This window comes from Cyrtonyx montezumae, unplaced genomic scaffold (genome assembly GCF_038088225.1).
Source record: "Cyrtonyx montezumae isolate F1298 unplaced genomic scaffold, pur_monq_1.0 scaffold_13, whole genome shotgun sequence".
Classification (NCBI taxonomy): Eukaryota; Metazoa; Chordata; class Aves; order Galliformes; family Odontophoridae; genus Cyrtonyx; species Cyrtonyx montezumae.
In genome coordinates this window covers 27,945,116-27,966,017 of record NW_027071859.1, presented here as the reverse complement: position 1 = coordinate 27,966,017, position 20,902 = coordinate 27,945,116, and the positions used below count along the sequence as shown (strand labels likewise).

At 38.0% G+C, this 20,902-nt stretch overlaps 1 protein-coding gene across 6 annotated transcripts in view; it reads right to left on the bottom strand.

Annotated features, from left to right (window-relative positions):
- Positions 1 to 20,902, bottom strand: part of RIMS1 (regulating synaptic membrane exocytosis 1) — a 287,610-nt gene that overhangs the window by 145,422 nt on the left and 121,286 nt on the right. For 4 of the 6 annotated variants that reach the window (XM_065730880.1, XM_065730882.1, XM_065730881.1 and 1 more), the window contains exons 4-5: positions 7,690 to 8,033; positions 5,776 to 6,644 (exon numbers count right to left, since the gene is read on the bottom strand). In XM_065730880.1, coding sequence (XP_065586952.1) covers positions 5,776 to 6,644; positions 7,690 to 8,033 — 1,213 coding nt within the window. Of the gene's footprint in view, positions 1 to 5,775; positions 6,645 to 7,689; positions 8,034 to 11,365; positions 11,414 to 20,902 lie in introns of all 6 variants that reach the window. The other 2 variants (XM_065730886.1, XM_065730887.1) reach the window with 1 other exon arrangement.

Sequence of the window (20,902 nt, the reverse complement as noted above, 5' to 3'; positions counted from 1 at the left end):
ACATAAATTTGAACTAACTTCTAAGAACTAGTAATCTCCACAGCATGAGTACTTGCTTTTACTTGAAGTTAAAACTGTCACAGATTTGAACAAATTCCGCACATTTTAAAACTTCATGCCCAGCTCTCCCAGTGAACAGATGTTAAAATACACCAGCAGATGTTACAGTAGGACTTGACTTGCCTACATTACAGATTTAAAATACCTATGTGAAAATACTCAGCTAAGAACATTTAAAACCAGCCTCCACTTCTCTGCAGTTTTTCAGTGACGCTTTTCCTCGGTTCATTTATAAACCCTGTCACATGCCCTGCTTTGGTTGCCAACATTACAGAAGAAATTGTGGAGCAGGGATTGGATTTCTGCTCCCTTTCCTTCAGGAGCATCCAAGCATGAAGCCTCAGACTGGGACTTCATCCACAAGTCTGCAAGTACACAAGTGAGATTTACTTAGGCTCTTTCCAGTTTGCTATCAATACCCGAGTATGAGGCATATTTTCAAGCCTCAACCATGTGAACAAAATACATATTGAAGCAAATAGGAAAAATGACTATGCAGAATGTAAAAGCACTACACCTATTCACATTAAAGCACATGAACAGTTTGCAGTTTACCTCCTTACACTGTCCCCAACTCCAGAACTATTTCATCTTCAGCTCTCAAAAAATGCACGACAGAAGTCAAAAACACCTCTCATAGCTACAATGCAATAAAAAGTTAAGCAAACTTGTCTGGACACAAAACTATTAGTTCTACACAAATTCTTATTTCTAAATTTGAAGAATATGGTCTTCATTCAATTTTCACCAAATCTAATTAGAAATCTGCACTGGATGACAGTGGGCAGATGTTCCGTTTCAAAATTAGGTCTGAACTGTGTTTGTAATTGTCTCATTTACATGATCCCAGTAAGTCTTCACAGAGAGTATAAATGCAGTTTATGCTTTCTAAGAGGACTTTTTGCCTTCCCAGGTTGCTGTTGTCACAGAGAACTCAGGGCACCTGATGCTCAACTACTGTGGATTTAACAATAAGGATTCCTACAGCCTGTATTAATAATAGGATAAAAATGATTAATCAGCAAACACTAATAATGTCTATTACAGGTTAAAGTATTTTTTTAAAAAGGAAATTTGAGATGACCTTTTTGGATACTGCTAAACAGTTCACAGAATCACAGAGGTTGGAACGGACCTCAAGGGATCATCAAGTAAAATCCCTGTGCTAAAGGAGGTATACTAAAATAGATCACACAGGTGTTGAATATTCCATAGAAGGACACTCCACAGACTCTCTGAGCAACCTGTTCTTGCGCCCTTACCACAGAGTTCTTCCTCATGCTTGTACAAAGTATACTATATTCAAGTTTTAGGCCATTATTCCTTGTCCTGTTGCTATGCATTACAAAGAAGAGCCTGGACACATCCATTTGCCTCCATCTTCCCTTGAGATATTTATGAACATTAATCAGATCCCCTCTCAGTAGTCCTTTCCCTATGCTGAACTTTTCTCTACTATTCTTTTCCCCCAGGTTATTCAGCCTTTCCTCATATGGGAGATGCTCCAGGCCTTTTAGCATCTTTGCGGCCCTCCACCAAACTCCTTCTAGGAGATCCCTGTCTTTTTTAAACTGGGGAGCTCAGATATTCAAACAGAGTATTCTAAATGTGGCCTCACCAGGGCAGAGTAGAGGGGGAGGATCACCTCCCTTGTCCTGCTGGCCACGCTCTTTCTAATGCACCCAGGATCCCATTGGCCTTCTTGGCCACCAGGGCACACTGCTGGCTCATGGCAAACCTGTCATCCACCAGGACACTGAAGTTCTCCACAGAGCTCCTCTCCAGCAGGTCATCCACCAACCTGTACTGATGCATGTAGTTATTCCTCCCCAGGTGCAAGCCTCTACACTTGCTCTTGCTAAACATCATCAGGTCCCTCCCTGCACAACTCTCCAGTCTGTCCTGCTCTTGCTGAATGGCAGCACAGCCTTCCAGTGCGTCAGCCACTCAAAAGTAGAAAAAATGCAACATAACTTTTTGAGTTCTCTACCAAAGATACAAAACCGCATTGGAGTGTCAAAGGCATTTACTTTCTGTAAAGGTAATTCGGGAGAAATTTATAATAAATAATTCCATAAAATAGCAAGCGATAAGTCACTTGTTAAATTACACTTTTAGAGGGTTTTTTATGCTCAGAAAACAGGCTAATGCACAGAATATTTTGTGGAGAATTAAAGTACTTAGATCAGATTTGCCCAGGGCCCAATCCAGCCTGGTCTTAAACACCTCCAGAGATGGGGCATTCATAAACTCTCTGGTCAGTCAGATTAGATGTCAGGGGAAGATTTTTAAATCTTCCCTCCTTTGTTTGAAACCATTCCCATTTGCCCTACCACTATCTACCCAAGTAAAAAGTAGATTTCCCTCATGTTTATAAACTCCTTTTCAATATTAGAAGGCTGTAGTGAGGTCTCCTCATAGCTTTCTTTTCCAGTTCATCTCACATAGGAGAGGTGCTACAGCCCTTGGTTTACCTTCAGGACCCTTCTCTACACCCTCTACAAAAACTCAGCATCTTTCCTGTGCTGAGGACCCCAGACTTGGATGCAGTACTCCAGATGTTACCTCATAAGGGCAGAATAGAGGGGGATCATCACCTCCCTCGCCCTGTTGGCCACCCCTGTTCTGACAAAGTACAGATACCACTGGCCTTCCAGATGGTGAGCGCACACTGCTGGCTCATATTAAGTTTTTCATTAACCTGGACCCTCATATCTTTCTCAGTAGGGCATTAGTTCTCCTTAGATCATTTTCCAAAGATAACATATATTAGCTGTTCAATACAGAACTGAAAATAGTACAAAACACTACTGTGATTAATGTCATAGAATTACAGAATCACCAAGGTTGGAAAAGACCTTAAAGATCATCTAGTCCAACAGTTCACCTCCCACCAATAATTCCCCATTAAACCATATCCACATGTACCACATATAAACATTTCCTGAACACCTCCATGGACAGTGACTCCACCACTTCCCTGGGCAGCCTATCCTATCACTTGATCAATTCTTTAACTTGAGGCCATTCGCTCTAGACCTATCACTAGTTATGCAGGAAAAGAGGCCAACACCTCCCTTACCACAACTTCCAGGAGCTGTAGAGAGCAATAAGGTCTCCCCCGAGCCTCCTCTTCTCCAGGTTAAGCAATCCCAGTTCCCTCAGCCAAACCTCCTAAGACTTGTGCTCCAGACCCCTCACACAATCGAGGGCCTCAGTGTCTTTCTCGCAGTGAGGGGCTCAAAACTGAACACAATATTCAAGGTGTGGCCTCACCAGAGCTGAGTACAGGAGGCTGATCCCATTGGCTATGCTTATCGTACAAGCCAGGATGCTACTGCCCTTCTTGGCCACCTGGGCATGCTGCTGAGCTCATGTTTAGTTGGCTGTTGAACCAACACCCCCAGGTCCCCTTCTTCCACAGTCTTCCAGCATCTCTGCTCCCCAGAAAAGTGCTTGATTTTTACTCAGTTGCCAGCTGTTCATTTTATTTTGTAGGGGTTTTTTTGTCTGTTTGATTGTTTTGTTTTGTTTATTGGCAGTCACTAAATACAAATATTAACCTTAAGATATTGGATTTACTGGTAAGGGTTTATCAAAGTTCAAAATTTATTTGCAGTAATTCTATCATTCCAGCTCCATTTGTATTATTTTGGCACTAGATATCTGATTGAGTAGATAACTTAGATGAGAGGATAGATTCCAGACGCTTCAGGGCTTTGAACCGAAAGAGCTACAAATAAAGACCTGTGCAGTAATTCCCATAAATTACCAGCAAAGCACTAATGGAGTGGTGGATGAAAGTCTGCTTTAATTATGCTGTTAATCACAGGGGATAGGTTTCTGATCTCAGTTATTATAGTGATATTTTTTCATCATTTTGTATCTTTTAGTAACTACTGGGATGTTTATTTATTTATTTATTTAACTTTAAGATATGAAAAGATTTCTAAAAGATTTTGTTAGTCAATAAAAACATCCTGCCTTTCCATCTGTCCTTACAAAATACTGCAGGTTATTTCAAGTACTGATGAAAATTCAATTCTAAAAATAATTGGATACCATACTACCAAAAAAAGTTCTTGCTTTCTCATTTGTATTCACACTGCTTAGCTCTTCTTCAGTACTACAATGCCCTCCTTCAAAGGCTTTCCACTTTTTCAGTTATAAGAACAGCAGGCCAAAAACACAAATGAATAAAAACCATAACAGCTAAACCTCATGCCTATTAAATGTGAAGACATCCTTCTGGTATTATGTGTTGCATACACATACACCCATGCACATGTAGGGATCTCTGAGGGTCCCTAGTTCAAATACTTTTGCTTAAAGTTGGGTCAATTAGAGGAAACTAGAATAAGTTGCTCAAGGCCTCGTACATTAGACTTTGAGTAACTCCGAGATTCAGATTCCACATTTCCAAACATCCTTCACATGCAAAAAGGGGTGTTGTTTTTTTTGTTTGTTTTGTTCCGCTTTCTTTAGTTCTTTTTTTTCTTCCTGAATTTTTAATGTGTAATTGAAATCTAGATAAAAATTTCAGGGGCAAAATTTCAAGGTCACCACCTTTCCTTCAAAATGAGAAGAAATTTGAATGGAAAGTCAGTACTTATAGTTAAACAAACAGTTATTCAGATGGGGTAGAAAACAGATGTCTCCTTATATGCACACACCAGATCTTCAGGGGATGTCAGGAGACTACAACATCAGATACAGACAGACAGACAGATTAGCATATCTGAATCAAAGACATGTCGGGATATAAGAAGGAATGCAGATATTAAAAAGGAATGCAGATATGTCATTGGCATTTTGAGTACGAACACCTGCAGTAACCTTTAAAGTTACAAACGTAGTTAAAGAGCCAACAACTACTTCCAGACACAGAAAGTACCCAGTTCCACAAAACAACACTTAAAGACAAGCTACTGTTACAAGCCTGACAGTAATCTATCACAACCTTTTCTGGTGATGCTTATTTTATCTGCTCACCATTCACGAATTTGATTAACTTCTTTGGCAAGAAGAAAAGTTTTGCTTAAAAGTATGCAGTGAACTACACCAATTCCTTACTGCTGAGCATTACCAGCAACAAATACTGAAGTAACAGAACGTAGGCATACTTGTAAGCTTCAGACCAAAATCATCTAGAAAATAGGTTAGGTAATTCTCTTTCTTGTATAAAACTCTTTGTGCTGAATATTCTACCACTGTTAACAGTAAACTGAAAGGACTTTGATAATTTTAAAAATGTCTTAAAATGTCTCATATCTTAAAATTGAGGTATGAGGAAGATTATAACACTTTACCATGTTCTCAGATCGTTACAGAACTCATTTTCAACTTGAATTGATTCAAAGAAAATAATTCTGCATAAAGCAATGACCAGCTGTACAAATATCATCAAGAGAATAAACTAGAATTCTTAAACTCTAACCATTCTTGTCAAAGAGTGAAGTAAATTAGAAGAACTCATCAGTTCATGCTACTTCGTAACAACCTCACCTATAAATGCAAAAGGAAACATTGCAAACCAAATGTAAACAGGTATAAGAGACTTCTCAGCTGGGAAAAAAAAGAAAAGCAGAAAGGGGAGAAACAAAGGTGTATGTTCAAAAATGAGGCAAAAAAGAGAGTAAAACACAGCTGTTGGTTTTTGTTTTTGTTTTTTCCCAAAACCATGGCCATGTGCATAATATAGATAAAGGTCCTTACCTTTTTCACTGACACTTTCACTTTCTATCTCCACATCTTCACAGCTAGTATATTCTGGTGTTGAAGCCCCTTCTTCCTCTGAGCTACTAACTGACATCTGCCTTTTCTTTCCGCCTCTTTTTGCTCTATGAGGCTTTGGAGGGGATGGCCGCACTGATTCCGACTGGTCAGAGCTAAGGGAATCATTCCTTAGCATAGTCTCCATTTTCTCCCGCTTTGCTTTTCGCATGAGAATAGCAGAGCTAGGATCAAGGCGGCTCTGTTTTTTAAAGGAATCGTGGTTCTTGTATTCTACGTGTTCTATAGGAACTGGACTATGCCTGGGAGTTGGTGGACTATGATTAGTTAATTGTTTAGAAACAGAAATTCTTACATCACCTGTTCTGTCTATAGAGTACGACCTCTGAGTTTCCACAAGAGATTTTCTGTCCTGAGTTCCCTGTAATTGTGAGCGTTTTCCTAAGTTATTCTCAGGTACCTCCGCTTCCTCCATTTCTGTGTGTGGCAAAGCTACATCACTGTGTCTTCTCTCATGCCGTGCTTTAGAAACTTTGGCATGCATACGCATTTGCTGTTCCTCAGGATGTGGTTTAACAGGATATCTTGCCAGATTGGGGTCACTCCTGTACCGAGTATGATATTCATCTTCCTTCCTTTGTTTTTCATCATCAGGCACTTTGCCTTCCTCAATTTTTTCTGGCAAGTCAGGATAGTCCTGTGACTTCCCTTTTTCTAGTCTTCTATTTTCATGCCTTTCTTTACGTTCCCTATCATCTGCTGGTCCTTCTTTTTGAAGTGAGGTTTTTGGCACACGCTTACGCTCACTCCTTACAACTTTGCCATTCTGCTCTGAAACCAACGTCTTCTTCCTACAATAAAAAAGAAATTCAGTATTTAGAAAAATTTAATGCACAACAAGAATACTTGTGTAATATACATACAGAAATATGCCATATTTTGATGAACTTGCACCAGGAAAAAGCCAATTGGATTGACTTCATGACACTGAGTCTTCCCTTCCTCTTTTCTTCCACACATACATTTTTCAGATTAGATATCTCAGATGTACCCTATGGGCCAGTCAAAGTTGGATATGATCCAAATTAAGTCCTTGTCTCCTTTTTTTCCTCCATCACCATCTTCCTGAGCTGTTGGCGATATGTTGGCTCATCATCAATGCTCTCCATTCAAAAGCATTGGACTTCCTTTGAAAGTCCCAATAAAAAGTAAAGAACACTGCTATTACATTATTAATAAAACTATTTCATTTTTGGATAGTTAAGCAGAAATAGAAAACCTTTTGATGCATTAAAAGTGTCCTTCAACTTCATGATGACTGTTCTGTGGCCCTTCTCAACGTTAGGGGAAAAAAGTCAATAGAATCAGGGAAGAGCATCAGGTATTGGTTTCTATTATACCTGTGCTCAACCCTAACCAGAGTTTTGTGCCTGTTAAGCTAGCACTGACCTTACCCACACAATAGATTATTAGCCATTCCTTCTCATTTATTTTTCAGCTTCAACAGATAAGAAAAGAACAATCAATTTTTTGATCCAAGGGAGAATCTTCCATGGCAGAATCTTATTTTGTTGCCACATGGCCCCTCCTCATTTACTCCACACCTGGCACTCAGCAGTCAAAAGAGCAGCAACTGATTCATCACATTATCCTCCCTTAATGTGAGGCTCTTTGCCCAGTTCATCACAATGAGTGCAAATCAGGAATTCACTCATTTAGCCACTTAAAATACAGAATCATAGAATCATTTGAGTTGCGAGGGGTCTTTAAAGGTCGCCTAGTCCTACTCCATTGCAATGAACAGGGATGCCTACAGCTCGATCAGCTTGCAAAGAGCCCCATCCATCCTGGCCAGTATCTATTATTGTGAGGCTCTGCCAAGGCAGAAAGCCTTACCTTTCTCTGGGAGGCTCACTTCTAGACCTTGATGAAACTTGCTTTTGGTCCAGGCCCATAGCTGGCTGCGATACTTCAGCTCCTTTCCTCCGGTCAGACTGAACACTGGAAGGAGAGATCTCCTGTGATGAGGTGGCTGCTGTGCTTAAAGGAGTCTGTGATCTCGACCTCTCTTGAAGCCTGGCTTTCTTTTCCCTTGGTGCATCGGAGCTTGCACCAGTTGCTGTATCACTCAGTGTTCCATCCTGACTGGGTGATGGCTGTGGTCCACTTCCAAAAAACCACGCTCCGGATTTTGTTAAGATTTCTTGTTGCTTTCGACATAAATTGCATACCCACATAACCTAGTTAAAGACAACAAGAAGAGTCAGTGCAGCTATCCCTCAGACCATGGAGCACATGCTCACGCTTCTCATGGTCAGCTATGGCCTCCCATTTCCTCTAAACTGATGAGGTTTGTGCTCATGCCAGTGCTCAAACATGCTTCTCCAAGCGCTACCTGCACTGGCCAGAGCCAAGCATCCTACAGGCACATGCTCTGCAAGCTTCTCCAAAATATGCTGTCAATATATGCCAATATAGTAACCCTCCTCAGCCCAGCCCTAGCTCTCTCAACTCACAGTGGTTGTGTGCTGGCTGTGGTGAGGCCCCCACCAGACCTGGCAAAGCCTAGATCTGGATAGCAGAGCTCTACCCAGCTGCTGGTCCACTGCCACAGAAAACTGACATGGCATTTCCCTTCAATTTTTCCTTGTACCACAAAATATTATTCTATAAATAAGTTCAGAATTTACTGGGTGTATATTTAGCTACATCCACAACAGCTACTTACCACAGACGTAAGGAAGGACCTATGTAAAATCTACTAATAGAGAACTAAATGCACCAACAGTACCATATTTTGTACTACTTGAAAATGATTTAAAAAGATCCATCTGATTTACAGTGATAAATCATAAATAAACAAATGTATACCTGACAAATACAGTGGTGCTGCACAGGATTTTTGCCTAAGTTCCAAATACACTGATAAACAGGAGTGCATACAACAAAGCAAGACTGTGCATTTCAAGTCTACATACTGCAGAACACAGTCTTAAATATGAGAATGAAATACTGGCAAAAAATAAAAGATTCCTGAGTAGAATGCAGTTTGTGAATGTGTTTTTAATAAACGAGACAGATAAAAGGAGCTTTTGAGGTAGAAGAATGAAGACAAAATGCATGAAGAATATATGAAGAAGGAATTTTTTCAGAAATACAGATAGAGAGGGAAAGTAAGGTTGAAAACTAATGAGGAAAATGGAAAGAAAACACTGAGTTGAATGTGGAAAGAAGTAAAGGTAAAGCTGAAGTAAGAGAGCAAGAAGGATGATAGAAGTTGGAGTGAAAAATATGTTTAAATTATTTTGTGTCAATACAGAAATGATACAACTGTGGTAAAATGATACAGCACTTACAATGAAAAGGAACAGAAAAAACAATTGTTAGAGGGAGGAAACTGCAACAGGACAAAACTTTGGCAGCAAGCTCTTATTCTCCACCTTGGAAGGAAGCACATATACCTTCTATGGTAACATTAAAATTTTAGACATTTAACACATGTAACAGAGATTTATTTACAAAACACCCTAGAACAGACTATCTGTTTAGGTCTGAAGAATGCATTACAACTTCCAACACTATTTCTGTAGCACACTGAGAAAACATCAAACTTTTCCCTGTATCTGGACCACTAGATTTTCTTAAGTAGGAAAGATAGTAAAATACCAATTAAAAAAAAAACAAAAAAAAAAACCTTCAACTAACTAGGAAAAAAAACCAAAAACAAGACAAAAAAATCTACAATTATCCCAGTATTTCAGCAAAAATATGTTTGCTGTTAAAAGTGGAGAGATAGCACTCAGTAGGAGAAGAGGAGGAGCAAATTGTTCAAAATAAATACTAGACCTTGAAGAAAAAAACACTCAGATTCCAAAATGTTGTATTTCCTTCAACTAGAACACTTCTCAATATAGCAATTCTGGTTATCAAACTGTATTTTTTAGCAGAACAGGTTTCAGTCTGGCATTACTACTACAGGTATTCAAAAGAACAGCAAGGCTAAAAGGAGAAAGAATTCACACCTATAAATGCCTTTATAGGCTCTGTAAAAAACAGTTATCTCATTAGACAACAAGTGTGTGCATACACACACGTTTGTATGTAAAATTTATGTCAGTGCTATAAACTGAAGTCATCAATCAAAAATATGGTATGGCCTATATATATATCACTGATTCACAGGGAAAGTTGAAAAAAGGATTAATAAAAATTTAAGAAAGCGAAGCTTGTTAAAGGAACAGTAAGAAATACTATAAAAAATTGAAATATTCTAAATTTATTGCATATGGATGTAAGTATGCTAGCTTTACTTTAAAGGAGTAACAGACTTCATTTACAATTTTATGTATTTCAACATTTAAATATGTATAAAGGCATGTAATAAACATCAGAAATTATCATTAATTTACATAATCACTTTGATATTTTAATTAATTTTATGAAACTACTATAAAATCCAAACAAATAGGAACAGCCAATGCACAAATAGATACAAATAAATACAGAATACCAAAATAAATGCTAGACATGTAAGTACAAAAAAAAAGCATTTTCTTATAGCTGCCTTTAAATACCAGAGTTTAGACACAAAATACAAACCAGTCACCACAGATAGCACACATAGAATATCTGCATTATACTCACAAGAAGCTACACTACCATCCCTCTTTAGGATTCTCTTCAGGACTTAAGAAATGTTACATTTGCCTTGAGATATATTCAGACCAAAAGAAAAAATGAAAAAGCTTTTCTTTAAAACAACAAAAAAATCAAAACCACAAAAACTTGAGGTGGTATAACAGTTTCAGTGATAAAACTGTATACTAAAAACCGTTTTTAGAAATAAAAATGCTATATTGAAAAACATTTTTAGAGAAGTATGTGGAGCAAGCAATTTAGCAGCATGCAGGAATTATATCCTGATTGAATATACTGGGATGTGATCCAAACTAATCTAAACGAAAGCAGGTCTGTGTAATAACTTATCTTAACAATCCACAGATGTTAGGCAACCAAACAAATGCTCTGATGAAGGATTACTGCTCTCTAATGTGGCTTCTGGGCCTCCATGCGATGCATCAGTAAAATGAAGGGTGTTAAGATTATTTTCCTCTGGACTGTCACGTCAAAAATAGTTTGCTTACTCTTTTCTGGATGGTGAGCTCTGATGCAGCACTATATTAAGTCAACCAAGGCATCTATAGTTTTGGGTTGGGGCTTTTTTTTGTTTGTTTCTGGGTTTGTAGCATCCTCCCATAAATCAACACATACCTGCACATGAAGCTATTTAAGTGAACCAAGAAAGGGGTGCTCCTCATCCAAAGAGTTCAAATGCATAGCTCAGGAAAAATGTTCATTTGCACTGCATAGCAAAGGGATCTAGGCTTTACTGCTACACAACAGAAACAACGTGGCACATACAGAACTAAGCAGAGGTGGGTCAACAACTCCCACACAGATTCACATCAAAAACTTTACAGGCTGCGTGATAACATGCTAGAGGGATTCCATGCTTGCCTTCAAGTGGAATATGGGGTATTTCATTCACAGAAAAAATATTCCCCAAACTTACTCTTACAGGTACTGGTGATCCACAATGAGTAGGAACAGTATTCCTGTACTAACACAACATGAAATTCCAACTTGAAATAGCCCATAGTAAACAATATATACAACCATGCACACAGAGAAAAAGATAATTTTCAATTATGAAAATAAGAGCACTTCTTTATTATTAAATATTTTAAAACTGTGTTTTAAAGTGAAGAAAAAGGCTTTTTTCATATTCTAATTTGGAGACTTCACTCCAAACATGCACTGTGAGGGTAAGATCATGTTAAAGGGAAACAAACCTTAAACCAAATTTGTGAGCCACTTGCCAGGCCAAACTCACACTGAAGTTGGAACAAACTCCCCAAAATCCCAAGCCCAGACATTTGTGAGGCTTTATTGTGAGTACAGTCCTTCACCCTTCATGAGTTCAGAAATGGTAAACTCACAACTGCACAAACACCCATGCATCCTGCTTCATCTACACACAAGAAATTAAGTATAATTAGTTGTGTTAATATAGCAGACCACAAGATATTCCTTACTTCATCCAATCAGAATATTTTCACTCATGAAAGATGTCTAGACAACGTCTTTTCTGTTTATTGCTTTTGTTGATGTTTCTTTAGCCACCTTCTTCTATATATATAACTTCTAGAAGTCACAAGGTATTTCAAGCAGATCTAATTAGGCAGACCCTTTTCTCTGCTACAAACACTATTAACTTCAGCAGAGCTAAGCCACCATCCTACATCACCGCTTTAAAGTCAGAGGGAAGGAACGCCATCAATTTTATCTCATGATACTTTCCATTCACACACTTTAGTTACATTACAAAACACTTCATTTTTCTCAGGTAGCAGAAAAGAAGCAGCAAAACAAATCAGTCAGTAGCACCGCATTCAGCTATTACTATATCAAAATGAATTACGTAATAACACAGTAGCTATAGAGTTGTAACTCCTACACTCCATGAAAATATAAAGAGATGAAGCTGAAAATCTATTTCAATCCTCACATTCAAAAGTCCAAAATCTAAATAAGCAAGCAAACCTATCTTTGTAATGAAAATGTACTTGTGAAACCAAGCTTTCACACATTTTCAAAATTATATGGGCAGCTGATTACCTCTAATGTCTCCCTATCACCAAAAGCGAAGGTCTTCTCACCACTCTTCTCACCGTCACTTGCTCTTCTTCCCTATCCTGGTTTGCTCTCCTACTCTCTTGCTTCTGGCTTCAGAATACCACATAATCCATTGCATCTTCTTTGACTGTCAGATCAAACCAGCTGAACTTGAAAACATGGTAGAAATTTATCTGTATTTTTTAGTTGGGTTCATTTTTTGTCTCAGCAATCTTTCTCATGGAGGGATACGATGAGCAATTACATAATGCTGTCAAAAATGGAGGCGAATGGAGGGAAGGAGATGTTTCTCCAATGCAGTAGCTTACTCTCTCTTGGAAAACTACATCTTAAAACATCTCAAATACCAGCACACAAACATTTTTGAGCACTAAATGACATGAAACAATCTGCACTTACAACTAAAACCGATTCAAAGCAAGGTGGCTGCATGCAAACTGCTTCCTAGAGATGATCTCTGGAACACCTCAATTCAAAAACCACCAAGAAAACTTAACTGATGAGAAAGCGCTAGTGGCAAGAAGACAAACAGTAAGCCAAGTAACCCTCTGTCAGTTTAACAGCTCAGGAGCAGACTCAGACTATGTTTGATTTGTTAGTACAGAAGTAGCCTAGGAATCCAAGTCTTGCTTTTGCTGCAGCCTCCTCTCTGGAACAAGAGTTCAGAAGGACAGTTAATTATGTTTCTTGTCTTTCTGAGCAGGGGTGGGACTTCTTTGCCCAGACTGATGCTCATCAGACATAAGGGGCTCAGACATTTCAGGACTGTGATATATCGCCATTTTAGCACTCTCAGTTCTTCTACTCTGCACAGAGCAGACTTTCTTCATAATTCAGGATTTCAGCTAGATATTTTTATCTCAACTTTCCAAGAAAATGAGGCTTATGCTGACAGCCAATTGCTTTCTTCCCCCTTTTCTCCTCACACTCTCCAACAGCATTTTCCCCAGTGGACAAATGCAATTAAATTTTGCAAAGGCACAGAAGTTTTCATGAGGTTATATTCTTTTACATTTCAATCAAAAAAAAGCAACTTTGTAAATGCCCTATAAACATCCCAGTGCAATCTTATATCAACATCACATAGCAATTGCACTTCAAGGTATGCCTGAATGGCAAGAGGATCCACTGTTAACAGGACAAATCGCCATCTTACAATCTGCACTGCCACTTAGATATTTGACTGACAGCATCCACAATGTATGTTTAAAAGCCTGCCTCACCAGATTTTCCCACATGTACCAGGCATAATGTTTTTTTTGCATTTCATAGTTAACTGAGAGGTTAACTTTACAAATCAAAACTCATGTGCTAAGGATATAAACTCAGGATTACAGGAAGACTTCAGTGTTTACATGGAAATGTATATAGGCATGACAGTTAGATCTAAGTTCTCACTCTTGTCAGTGGATGTCTAGTCAATATAGCCAACAGGATACAACGAGAGCACACTAACTCCCAAGCAGACACAATGAAATAAAGTGAAACATCATGCTTGTCCCACTAGAGAGAAGTCAGCACATCCCACCTGCTGCCACAGAACAATTCAGAGGGCATAAGCCTGCCACAGCTATTATAGCACATCTACCAATCACATACACGTCATGTACCATAGGCCATCAAATAGTATCAAATGACTACTTTCAGGTAACTAAGCCTTATATGAATCTCAAAAATCACAATAATGCCATCCTAAGTTTCTAAATCAACAGGTACAAACTGTCCAAAGAAACTAACAAAAAATGTACAGTGGAGCCACAAGTCCAGCTAATGAAAGTCCTTTCCATGTCAATTTTGTTGATACTGCTGCTACCAACGTTATTACTAGTTGTTTTAAGATAAAATTAAAATTAAAAGAGAATCAACTTTCTTCGCATGCATTGCTGCCAAAAGCTCTCAGATACAGCTGCCAATCTTTCAGAAAACTCCTGACAACTTCTACAGAAATTAAACATTTCTGAAATAATCCTGCAGTAAACTGAGTACTCAAAGTGATAAATTCAGGCAATTATAAAGTTACCATATGAAACATCTCTAAAATAGAACATATCCAGGACTCAGTCGGTATCACAATGTACTTGTCTGAGAATGCCTTTGAAGTTCAAGTCAGAAAGAAACTATGTTCACTAGTGGAGAAGTCAGAGTTTTTGTTTAAAAAATCCACACCATTCCATTTACAATAGCTTGAAATCATCTTTACCTGCAAATAAATCTGTTAAAATTGTGATTGCACAGCTTGGACAAATCTGTGAAACCTTGGATCTGAATTTCCTTGTAGCAATAGCTTTGAATTTGTTTTTAGTTCTAACTAAACCAATCCAAAATGTACAAAACTTATGAGTCTGACATAGAAGGCTACTGTAGCAGGAGAAGAGAATGGAGGAATGAAGGAAAGTATGACTCACCCTGACTGGCTAAATATCAAAGGGGTTCAGGAAGTTATAAACGTTTGAACTGACTTCATCTGGTCTTCAGAATTTCATTTTTGGAAACAAAGAATAACACTCAAAAAAGTCAGTGTTAGGCAGAATAGTCATTATTCATCCACAGGTCACAATAAGGGTTTTTCAGAAAAAAAAGAAGTGATATAACAACAATCTAAAAACATTACAGTGGTTTGATTTCTCCACAACTCCTGGGGAGGAGAAAAGCTGATTAGTTTTTGAATATTGTAGTGTTCGCTCCTTCTATATTTGTCTGTAGTATCTAGTCCCCTTTGGTATTTTTAGAATTCTTTGGTTATAGAAGAAGTAAGTACCAACAATAATCATAGCTTCAGTATAGAATATTCATTAGAATACACTAGAAATCATGATCTCATCAATTATTTTCTGCCTTTTCCTAACCCTCCTAAAAAATAAAAGAAAAGTTGTGCCTAATTACTAGAACATTTGGCTGTCTTCATAAGCCACAAAAGTATTCTTACTCACTTCATGGTTTCCATAGATACAGATATACATGGAACACACAAAAAAAAGTAAGAATGACAGAATTCCAACAAAATAAGGTAAATGGCATGAAACAGCTTACAGCTAGGACTGGCATCAAATTTTAGTTGTCAATCAAAAGGCACAGAGGACTAACCAGGAGCTTTTCACACCATATATTCACTTACATTATTTTTATTAACTGTAGTAAAAATACACAAATGCACAAAGCCAGACTGTCCTTAATAGTGCTTGAACATGGACATATTTTCTGCAAGAGGCTGCACTAAATATTATTATTTTTACTTCTATACTTCTACACAAACTTCTATACAAATATTGTTTTATACAAACTGTATCAGAAACAGAGAGGCAAAAGAGAATTTTTGTATAGAACGGAATATAGTTTATGAAAAAATAATTTGGAAATACGTAGATGTAAAGAAATCGAAAGTTAAAATGGAAACATTGGTAAGCTGCAGAGTAGGATTCCTGAAGTCAATAAATCTCTTGGAAGGAACTTGAAAGTGGGTCAACTGATTGAGGCCATAGATGACTTGATGGGGATAAACTCAATCTTCATTTTATATTCTCAAGTTGAAAGAAACTTAAATGTAATATTATTAACTCTATCCTTGGAGATATTCAAAACCCAACAGTACATGTCCCCAGCAACCTCATCTACTTTGCACTGAGAAAGAACTTGGACTTGAACTCTGGAGTCCCTTTCCAAGACCAACCATTTTGTGATTCTGCAGGAAGTAAAGCACTGAGAAATTTAAACATTGTCTCACTGTGGTTCTGCAATTACATTAACTATTACTTTGCTTGCAGTACTTCACTACTAGAATGCCTGCCTCTCTTGCCTCAGAACATACATAGGTTCCTGCCTTTAAGCAAACAGTGCATAAAATCTGATAAGTACTGAGCTGGAAAAGCACTGTACTAGTACCAGGGTCAATGCAAAGCCCATTGAAGTGAATAAACTAACTTATTTTCTCCCAGTATTACGTGACAGTCTACAAACACAGCTACTTTCCTCAGCTATCCAAGAGCTTAAGATTACCATCATCAAATGCTGGTGGAGTGACTGAGTACTTGAAAGCTTTCAGCATGAGTTACTGAGAACCACTTTGTCTTACATTTACTTCATACATATGCATCTCTAGAGATTTCAAAGGTTATGTTTCTTTACTCTGTGTTGAAGGTCTTAACAGCTGAAATCGTTCCCTCTAGATTCAAGAGTCTCTGTCTAAAATCTGCATTAGAGGTTCCCAACCTGTGAAATCCATGCCACTGTTGAGTTACTCAGAAGAATATATTGGCCTTGACAGCCATTATGAGCCACTATGGGATGACAAGGAGATCTATTCCAAGCAACTCAGTCTGCAGGGACAATTCAAGGTAAGGAACAATGGACACAGATGAGCAAAATTTAGAGACTGTTGGGTTCTACAGGAGGAGACTGTAGGGCTGAGAGTAACAGAGAGCTACACAGACACAGCATAAAAATCAAATAGCTGTGAGGAACAAGAGGATCATTACTGGCTGTGAAAATAGGGATGGAAGGCAACAGGGGAAGGCTGGCAATCCAGGAGAATTCCCAGTGGGAATATCTCATGAGCTAGATAGACAAGCAGAGTGACAATTACATTAGGATAAAGATTTTTACAGATGACAGTAACTAGCTGCCTAGGGAACATAAGGCAGTTTGTGCAGTGCATTCAGATCTGTCAGTTCAAACAAATGCCCAAAAGCATTCCGCTTGAGAGGAGAAATGGCAAATTTTTTACATACTGCAGGACAATCCCACTGTAATGATCACTGCTGTTCCAGCTGACAGAGGGTTTCTGTAACCACTGAATTGCCTATCTACATGCTGCCTGGAAGACAGTCAAGGTGGATGACTACCAGCTGTACTTACCCAGAACCTCCCCCATGTTCCCCACCAAATCCTATGCTAGGGAGCTCTGGCTGACGACTTTTCTTTACAGTTCCCACATCTCCAGATTCACAAGAAGCCTACAGTAACATCATCAGAGCCTTACAATCAGGACATAAAACTAGGCCTCTAATGTGCATGTAATTCAGAGAAAACAAGGTAAGCTTCCTCCTGCACCAGCAGCCTTATTGCCCTTCTTCTAAGACTGAAAGGAAAGAAAGATGTGAAATTCTTCCCAAACAAACCTGGAAATGAAAGCTTAAATAAACAAAATTTTGGCAGACAACTTCCAGCTTGATCCTTCATGCTTTAACATTTTTCAAGCAAGTACATTTTTAGTGAAAGAGTAAAATTCATATTAAATAACCATACTATATTTTTAAATATCGTCATGGTGGAGATATATCTCATAGAACTTGGGGGATGTTGGTATCATATGGTACCTACTTACAAGCAAGTATTTTCCACCAGTTAGTGCTGCCCAGAAAGGGCTTTGGCTTAGCACAAAGTAGACTTACGTCCTACACAATAAACACATTTATAATCTATCTCAGACTCACATTTAAGGCTGTTGCTTTCTTCTTAGAATTAAAAACACTTCAGCTTTATATTTATGTTATGTAGGTAACTGCATCAAATGCTTATATTACAGAAAGTGTATCTTTCCCACTTTTGTTATTATCACTAAAGCTTATCATAAACAAACGGACTTTTTAATGCAACATTCTGCCTTACAAAGATCAGCAAGCTGACCTCCACTTTTGAAATAGCGATCTGACTCTCCAGAGATACCATATGAGTTGGCTCAACATGAGATTTTATGGCCCTACCATAAGAATGACAGTTTCGGGTTTTTGGGTTTTCACATTTCATCTTTGTTAATCCTACCTTCTGGGATGTCCATGGTCCTTTGTTTTAATTCTCCCACCTCTTGCTCCAGGTGCAGAGTCTGAGGCTAAGTTGGTTAAGTCTGTGCTATCTGTGCTACCAAGCTCGAGCACAAAGGAATCTCAGTATATCTGGGATGGAAGATTTGAGGAAGGGGAAGAGAGAGTATCAGTGTTCTACAACAAATTTGAGTTGATATCTAAGATTCTTATTTTTTTTAGTTGGGAAAAGCAATATATTTTTGGTAAGGAAAACTAGATTTTCAGGGTGGTAAAGACTACAGAGTGACTGAAAAAGGGATAAACAACTGTGAGTTTGAACATGGAAGATTAAGAAGACAAGGTTAAGGAAAACAGGGCAGGAAAATGCAATAGGAGATTCGTGCCAGCATAAGAATATAAAACATTTTTAAATCAGTCTAAACAACGCACTGTTACAGCCAATTCAAACCACCACTGGTATCAATTTCAAAAGGTTATCATCCTGAATTTGCAGTACTATTGGAAGATTACACAGGGAAAGAGGTGAGTTTCAGTAAGGTAAGATGATGTGAAACAGTGCAGAGCATTACAGCAATGGTATTTCATTATTTGATGTAGCTAATGTTACAAAAACAGGTTCAAAAACTGAGATCAGAACTTTGTTAGATGATCATAGAATCATTCTGATCTTCTGCACTTACCTGTACATTCAGATATCTAATGAGGCTTTGCATTTCCTAAACAAATAAAAGACATATAGCGTAGTGATGACTTAAGGGTATGAGGGGAAAAGCAACAGTTAATTATATCCTGCCTCTTTAGCATCAGAAATATAGGGATGCATACTGCATGATGATACAAATATAAGGACAATGAGTCCTTAGTCCAAATTTACATATCAGTGAAAACTTTGTGCTCAGATCTATAGTTCAAACATAACTTTACTTCCAACAGAATTAAGCAGTCTTTTCAGCTCAGTAACTAATCTGTGTGTCCCAGGTTTCTGTGCAGATTTAACACCTGGCCAGATCTACATTACATGTTAACTCCTGATGCACCTGAACTTCATTCATATAAGGGAAAGAGAATCATTTTGGCAGCCAAAGAAAGAATTTCTTTAGTCCATGCTTTACAGATGGTTGCCTTCCCATAACAACAGCTTCCAGAGCTGGTGATGCCCATCTACTATTATCTAAGGTTGGATCACCTTTCCTGCATACAGATGGTTAGCTATATTTCAGGTGCTCAGTACTCAGCTGTATTTGACACAAGTAAACAGTAAACACAACCTCAGGGTTGACAGAAGCAGGAATATTTCTGATTACATGATAAATCTGAAAATAACCTTCATATATACCAGCCTTTTGCTGCATCCAGGCCTTTGCCTGACCATTTATTGAACTGAGAAGATCATTTTGACCAACGTATATGATAACGTCTCAGTGAACAGTACCATTCCTCTTAGTTTTGACTCAACCCAATCGTGGTCTCAGGAATCCAGCTTTGAACTTTTATTTATTCACATTATATAACATAGCCACCAGAGTTATCCCAGACAAATGAATCAACGTTATTATTTAAATCCAAAACAGATGTAATAGACAGACCAATTTAATCTTCATCCAGTTACAACTTTTATGTAGTTGGTAAGACTATGCCATGCCACCTGGTCTGCAAGCAGAAGAAAGTTTTCATTTTGAAACATTTCAAACTTTTGCTATACTTAGTCATCCCAAATAGTTTACAAAACAGAAGCCTTCAAGTTGCTGTACACTAAACTGATAATAAGCATTGTTTCCTTTACTCGTTTGAAGCAAAGGAATAGTAAATTCATTGCACTTGTTTAATCATTACACAGTGCAACAGCTAAGGTCCATACAAAGAGCCCTCAGGCAAATAATGAAAATAAATGAATACACACCTTTCAGCTATTCGATAAGAAAAACTGCTAAGAAAAAGTGATTACATATATGCTGATATACAATAAAATAAAACCAGGAACAGAGAAGAGATGATCTATCAACCCATAAACATCGTAATGTCTACACTAATAACTCTGACAAAGCCAAAGAAAGAGCTCCATCTGACCTATGAACTGCTTTAAGCGAAAACACTAAGATGCAAATTGCTACCTAACAAATTGAACGCTGTACCAAGTGAAAGGGTAAACAGTACAGGGTGGGATATGACTTTTGAGAAAACAGCCAGAACATTCAGATTACAAGTAATGTAAGGTGTACATCAGGAAGTTATTGCCACAATTTAGCATTCCTCAAACAATTGCTTCTGGAAGCAGCTGTCAAAGCAAGTAAATCTCCAAATCTGATCCTCCTGGGACTAAAAGAGAAAGACGGTATTTTTATGTTGGCTTTAGTTCATCATTTAACTACTTTGCATCAACTCGGTACCTACAAAGTGGCTCTTCTGTCATTCTAATTTATGAAACAAGGTATAAACTGGTAGTGTGGTGCTAAGGGTAGTGTAACTACAAAATACAAAAGTATGTAGCAATAGTGACTCTAAACTTACAATAAGCTAGTTGAGAAATTTGCAGATAACAGTAAGAAGTTCAGACTAAAATTAAAAAAGCAAGTTAATAGAGATGTTGACCAACTGTATGTATAAAAGATTAAAGGATCATCTCCCTTGAGAAAAGGGGAATTAAAAAAAAAAAA